We start from the raw sequence: 6,948 nt of genomic DNA, 5'->3' as shown, positions 1-6,948 counted from the left end.
AGAGAGTAAGGGCCCCTTCCCCTCACCACCACACCCGTACCCCTTGTGGGCCCCCCACAGTGCACCCCCAGCCCGGGCCCTGGGGTAACGCCCCCTTCAGAGGTGCTGATCTAATGTGGGGATCTTGAGTAGTCCGGAAGCGGCCAGAGTGGAGAATAAAAAAATCTTTCTTTATTAATTAATTCAGATTGTCTCTGTCAAACATACACATGCGCGCACACACGCGCACACACACGCGCACACACACACACACACACACACACACACAATACCAGGAAAGCTCGGACTTGCACGGCCCACCAGGTGGGTTTCTGTTCAAGTCGTCATGGTCTGGCATTTGGACATAAACGAAGACTGGGGGTGGGGGGGAATCCGTCCTGCCAGTGGCAGGCGGTTCCCCAGCTAAGTGCCATCCCTGGAGGAGCACACAGCAATCTGTCAGGAAGGAGCGGGCAGACAGACAAGGGGAAGAGGATTCCTGCCTGCCTTGTTTTTATCAGAGAAAATATCTTGGGCTAAATTAGCACTGGATCCAGTCCTGATTCAGGAATGCTTGTGATGATCACAGGCCGTAAGTTCTTTCAGAGAAGGACGAGTGGATCACGACCCTGTTGATCAGCAGATCCTTGGCCTGCCCAGTGCTGGGAGGAGGCTTATTGGGCATGACATGGTGAACTGATGCCCAGTCCTGTCATTCATGCCTTGTGCCCACGAGAGCCTGGGCCCAGAGGACATGCACAAAACTGGAGGCTGCCCTGGGAGGGCCAGCTTGCCCAGAGGGGAGTGGCCGCCCGCTGTCCGCACTGAGCGGTGGTCACCACAGCCAGCATCTCTGCCACTCAAACAAAGGGCCCGCTTCCGTTCCCACCGCCATCACAGACGCAGGTAGGCCGGGGCACAGGGGATGTTGCAGGCTTGGAAAAACACTGCAAAAGAATACAAATTTTCTTTTCAGTCTGGCTGCTTTGGTTTTTTCCCAAGGCCCTCGACAAAACATTTTGTGCCAGGCTTCATATTCTGATGGTGTTTCCTCAGGATGTCCTCTCTTCCTGTATATCAAAGGCGATATGGGCGCTTGGCAGTTGGGGGGGAGAGAAGGGGGCGGCACCCCCTCCCTTGAGCACTTTCACGCAGGGAGCCTGCCAGGCAGCCTTGGCTTTGCTCCTAACACCATTCCCTGGCTGGCAGGCAGCTACGGGCGCGGAATCTTATCTACCAGATGCTGGGACGCACACGCGGAGCCCTGTACTTCCTGAGGAATTCTGTTCTCACCTAAAGGCACCCACAGCTCACATGCCTCTCAGTGACAGGCTTCTACTCTGGGAAGGGGGGGGGGCGGGGAGGAGGAAGGAGAAGAGGGGCAGGGGGGAGGGGAGGAAGAGACCAGAAGGGGGAGGGAGAGGGAGAAAAGAAGGGGTGAGGACAGGGGTGAAGAGGAGGGGGAGGGAGGAGGGAGGACAAGGGGGAGCATGAGGAGGGGGTGAGGAGGGAGAGGAGGAGGGTGAAGAAGAGGAGGGGTGAGGAGGAGTTTGGACCCTAACCAAAATTTCACGTTGCATAAAGAAAATGATGCTTGAGGCTCTCAGAGCTATTTACCCACATAACGCGGGCCCTGGTTCTCTCAGCAAAGTCGCTGGCTGAGCCGGGAGATGGGCAGCTGGTGACCAGAGCCTGGAGAAAAGAAGGGACCCAGAAGAAAGGCCTCTGAGGCCTTAGGAGTCCTGGTCCTGGATGCACTGTCTAAGGCTGGGCCTGGGTCCTTAAAGAGAATGATTCTGGGTAGATGGATACAGCAGCAGGCACCATACTAGGCACTGGGGCACCATCCTATCCTCGGTGGCCAATGGGAAGAAGCTCTCTTCAGGAGAGGCCTTCTAGACATCCTGGTCCGTCCCCTCCTAGTGCAATGGGGACCCCAGGTCCAGTGCCTCACCCCAGGGCATGCAGGCCCTGGCCCCAGGTCTCCTGCCACTTCTCCAATAGTTAAGCCCACTAAGGGGTAAAGGGCTGGGCTCAGGGGTCGAGGAGGGGAGACTCGGGCATCCCTGTGATTGGTCTGGGGGGGCGGGGGTCTTGGCGCTTCCCTGTGTATGCAATCGCTTGCTTGCCTGCCAGCCAGGCCCTGCCTGGGAGCCGTCCCCAGCCGTGCCACAAGTGAGGCAGCATCTCCCCCTCCTGGCCAGCCTGGAGACTGGCGGGCAGCAGGAGCTGAACTCATGCACTGGCACAGGCTCGTTTTAAAGAGCGATTCCCCCAATCCCAAATGCAGTGAAATGCGTGTGTCTCTCCATGGGAGTGACCTGAGGGAGAGCCTGCTCTGGCCAATCAGCCCTGAACAGAGAGCCCCTGAGGGTCCCACAGAGCTGCTTACCAGCTCTCTGCCCCTGAGTCAAGGAGCCACTGAGGCTGGGGTGGGGGCGGGGCTGGATGCCCCCATGTGCTCTTCCCGCAGCTGGAGGGAGAGGCTGGGCTCCTGGGGCTTAGCCAGGGGCCAAAGGCACCCATGGGGGCTTCGAGCCCGGGCCTGCAGTTGGCCTAGTCCCCTCATCACCAGGGTGCAGGAAGGGATGCTCTTTGGCCACAGCAGCTCATGAAGACCCTTGGTGAGGCAGGGGGAGCACAGCTTGCTGACTTGGGGGTGACTGCTTGGACAGAGAGCTGGAATTCTCTTGGGAGGGTGCAGGGCCTGGCAGACCCTCTGAGCAGCAGGAAGGAAGCCTGTGGCCAATGGTCTGATGAGCTTGTGTCGGGAGGCAGGCTGGGGTAGCCCTCATGCCTCCCAGGGGGTGGGGGTGGGGACCAGCACTGAGATACTCGGGGAAGACATGGGGGACAAACCCGAGAGCCCCCCACCCCACCTCATCTGGGTGACCCGGCCCAAACACAGGCCCCCCCCTCCAGCCAAGACCCCACCTGCCCTAGCCAGGCTTCCAAGCTGTCCCATCCGACTGACCTCTGGGAAGTAGAGTCCGTAATTGGGCATGGATCCCAGGTGGGTGCATGATAAGTTCCAATGAATCACAGGTGCTGAAATGAATGGACCGAGAGGCTCAGAGACAAGGGAGGCTGCAGGATTGTGGCCAGGGAGGGATGCTCCTTCCAGTAGACAGGCTGGGGCCCCTGGGGCTCACCCAGGGATGGGCGCTTAGCCTCAGCAGCCCGTGATGGTGGACGGCAAGCCGGAGCGCTTGGTGATCCACAGCTTGATCACTTCCTCAGCAGAGGTCGGGTGAATGCCAAGTGTCCTCTTCATCTGGGAATATGTGGCCCCACACCTAGAAAAGGCAGAGCCAGATGTGGGGGGCAGGTCGTCTAGAGGGGCTGGGGCCTGGGGGATCCCCAGCAGCCCCATCCATGGCAGGGCGGGGCAGGGATCACCCCTCCTTCTTGGTGCCCTGCAGGGACTGACCAGCACGGAGCAGGCGCCGAGCCTTTCTGGGGAGGGGCTGGGGGTGGTCTGGAGCAGACGTCTTAGAGATCCCTCGCTCCCAAGTCCTCCTCTTTGGCAAACCCCTCCTCTCCGGGCTCCCCGTGTGCCCTCGCCCAGCCTGGCTGCCTCCACCACTGTGCCTATTTCTCCTTCTTCCTGCCTCCTGGGTCCTCCCTGACACCCCTCGGCCCCCTCCCGTCTGGTTCTTCCATCCACTGTTACCTCCCAGGAGGAGGCTATCCGTACTCTGCCTTCCGCCCTCCCTCAGGTCTCCCCAGCATGGGGTCATCTCTGGGGAGGGCCCCTTCCTCCAAGCCCAGCACAACCAACAACAAAGTGTAGTCCAGCCTGAGGGTGAGTGCCACACTCTGCCCCGGGAGTCCCCCACCTCTGCGCTGGGAGGAGGGGAGGATGTGGAGCGCTGTCTCCGTGCTCCCCATCTGTTCACACAGGGAACCTTCCTGCCCCTCCCTGCTTAATGCCCGAGAACATTCCGTTCCTCATGGGGCCACACTCTGCCTGGGCTCCTCAGTCGAAAGGCGCCCCTTTCCTTCCAGGTTCCAGGACTACAGAAAATGCTGCTGTGAATGGATGTTTCGGGATGTCTGGGGCTGACTTCCTCGGGGTCAAAGGGCACAGGGGGCTTTGGTTCCTTTCCTCACATGACTCTAAGGTGTTTTCCAGAAAGCCTGACCTACCTCAGCCCTTCCAACCTGAAGAGCTTCAGGTGAAAACCCAGAGGAGTTTTCACTTCCATGGAAAGGGGTCTTGTGGTCACTGAGCGGGCATCCTGCCCAGAATACAAAGACCCCTGGGGAGAGGGAAGCTGCCGGCTCCCAAGGTGGTCCTGTCCACACCGGGAGGGCTCTCAGGGTCTGGAGGCTTGCCCTCACTCAAATACCCCAAGGAGTCTGCACTTACCTGTCACCGATCCAGCTGGCCCATCCACACCTGCCCATCCTGGGAGGCCCCTGGGGGCTGGGGTGGCCCTCAGCTCTTTCCCATCCCCCTCGCACCTGTTGTGGTGAGCCCCTCTCCTCTGTTACTGCTCCCCTTCATCATATCAAGTCTATATTTGTGCCTCTGCCATTCTTCCCAGAGTTCTTGGTTCTGCAGAGACCCTGCAAATATGTGGACACAGGGATTGTGTCTCTGCCCCCAGGCCCCTAGGCCCCTCTCCTCCAGGGTTAGCCTCCCCTGTGCCTTCACCTTTCCTCATGGGGTCCACTCTCATCCTGGCCGTGCCCCACTGGACACCAGCCAGCTCCTCAGAGCACGTGCCCAGGAGTGTGACTGAGCAGAACGAGGGGCGCCAATCCATCCTGAGCCTTGGATGCTGCCCAGCCCTTCCTAGGACAGTCTAAGGGAATGGTAACTCTCCTCACAGTGGTACTGCCCTGCCAACCCTGTTGGCAAAGATGCCCCCACCCCATGCCCGGGGGCATCGGGGGAGAACCATGGCCTTGCCAGTCTTGCAGCATTCGCCAAGGGGCCTTTCCAAGCCCTGGCCCGCGCTCTTCCATTTTCCCCAAGTGGACTCCATCTTGTTGGACTCAGGCCAGCATTTGGGGCCCGATGGTCAGCCAGGGTGCCTGCCAACCTTTCCTCTGCCCCAGTGAGTTCCTGTTGCCTCCTGCATTGGGGGAAGGGGTTGTTCTGTTCTTTTTCTGTGTCCCTGGCACCTAGCACAGCTCTGGGCACACAGAGAAAACGCTTAATCAAGGCTTGTTAATTGACTGACCGACCACTATGTTCTCTGTTTCTTCCTAAGCCACTAAGAAAACTGCCCCGCACCATATGCCCCCCATGTGCAGGAAGAGGCCCCAAAGGAGGGGGGGTCCCCGAAATACGGAATCCAGAAGAATGCAGACAGACCTGCTCCAATCAGTCCTCACTAATCAGGTCTTAAGGAACTGGGGCCAGGGGGGTATAGTGCAGTTGTGTCCACTTTCTTTTGGCTTTCTGGATCAAACAAAATACTATTTGTAAACTGCTCAGCTCTGGGACTAAGGAGCGTGTGTTCCCTTGCTCCCCTCCCTTTGGGAGATGGGGCTCCCCAGAAAGCTGGGCCTGTTCTGACTCTCCAGTCTCAGCTGGCTGGCGCCTTCTTTGGTGCCCCAGCTCTCGGGGGCTCCCTGTGTGTGGGGCAGCCTGGGCGTTAGCCCTGTTCTAGCTCCTAACTCCCCACCTCAGGGGATCCACCAGCGTCAGCCTCCCCTGGGCACACGCCCCCGCACATGGCCTCTTCCCCAGAGTTCTACGAGGGGAGAGGCCCAGAAATGGCTGGGCCTCTGGCTGCTGCTCTAAGGCCCAGATCCTCCCCGTGGAGAGTGACGGCTGACCTTCCGAAAGCCTCACCTGGGCTCCTGACCGCAAGGCCCAGGCCGGCACACGTGCGAGGCAGGCGGGCCTCCCCTTACCCGGACCTCCTTCCAATGGTTATTTTGGACCCAACTTCAAAACGATGACATCGTGCAAAATGCCATTCAAGGATCTCTACCCCTGGCAATTAATGGACTACAAACACATGTCGAAAACATGTGATCTCAAGGTCCATTTCAATCAAATGTTCTGGAGCAGCGTTCCGCCCCCCCCCCCCATGTTGGGAGGCCTCTCTTCTAATCCCATGGCTGCTTCTCATTTACTCCAGTCACTCAAGGAGTGAAAACCCACCCGTGGCTGGCGGTGACGTGCGAGAGGACTGGCTGGTGCCCTCCAGGCAGTGCCCGTCTGCTGGGTTACTCACTGGTTCAGGACTCGATAGGATACAGTCCCACGGATGGGATGGGATGTGGGGAGGCAAGGGTGGAGGGTGATGGGGAGCACTCCAGAGGCTGCCCCGTGCCCCCAGACGCTTCCTGTGGCTGCCCAGGGTTGTGGGGGGCCCTGCCCCGGGCCCAGGCCTGATAGGAGCTTGGCCATCTTGGAGGGCACAGGCGGCTCTGACAGGGAGAATCCGCTTTGAATGGGTGCACAGACCCCAAGGCAGCTATGGGGCATGGTCTGAAGAATGTGAGCCATGTGTCTGGGGGAGGGGGATTGCTCAAGTGACTTCTGATTCTATTCACTCCCCAGAGCCTCCCTATGGCCAGGAAGATGCCCTTGAGGTACAGGGAGGAGCAGGGGCCCCCACATGGTTCTCTGCAGCATGGCAGATGCAGCTGGCGTAGGGCTCTGCTACATAGCAGAGATAAGTGGGAACCTCTTCCTTATGCTCCCGGGAGGAAGAATCACCCCCCTCACAGTGACCCTGAGCATTAGCATGGAAGAGCAAGGGACACGCTCTGCCCGGGAGAGGGCAGAAATGAGGCCTCAGGGGGCCAGGCTGCCCAAGAGCAGTCTTCTTCCTCATGGCATGTGTACCCTGCGCACAGTAGGCACACATGCCATCACCTGAAGGTTGGCAATGCCTCAGAAGGCCCGAGGGGAAGAGCTGCCTCTTCCGGGGGGCCCCCAAGGTAGCCACGGAGGGAAGGGGGGGCACTCGAAAAGATTTTTTGGGAGGTTGAATAACATTT

The 6,948-nt window shown here is 59.3% G+C and overlaps 1 protein-coding gene across 12 annotated transcripts in view; it reads right to left on the bottom strand.

Moving 5' to 3' along the window:
* Nucleotides 1-233: 233 nt before the first annotated feature.
* Nucleotides 234-6,948, bottom strand: part of TXNRD2 (thioredoxin reductase 2) — a 90,826-nt gene continuing 84,111 nt past the window's right edge. For 4 of the 12 annotated variants that reach the window (XM_043987727.1, XM_043987651.1, XM_043987741.1 and 1 more), the window contains 2 exons: nt 2,954-3,275; nt 234-926 (listed from right to left, as the gene is read on the bottom strand). In XM_043987727.1, coding sequence (XP_043843662.1) covers nt 3,152-3,275 — 124 coding nt within the window. In that variant the 3' untranslated portion in view covers nt 234-926; nt 2,954-3,151. The other 8 variants (XM_043987706.1, XM_043987696.1, XM_043987668.1 and 5 more) reach the window with 8 other exon arrangements.

Source organism: Dromiciops gliroides, chromosome 1, assembly GCF_019393635.1.
Source record: "Dromiciops gliroides isolate mDroGli1 chromosome 1, mDroGli1.pri, whole genome shotgun sequence".
Lineage (NCBI taxonomy): Eukaryota > Metazoa > Chordata > Mammalia > Microbiotheria > Microbiotheriidae > Dromiciops > Dromiciops gliroides.
The sequence above is the reverse complement of the archived record's forward strand: the minus strand, read 5'-3'. Positions and strand labels throughout refer to the sequence as shown.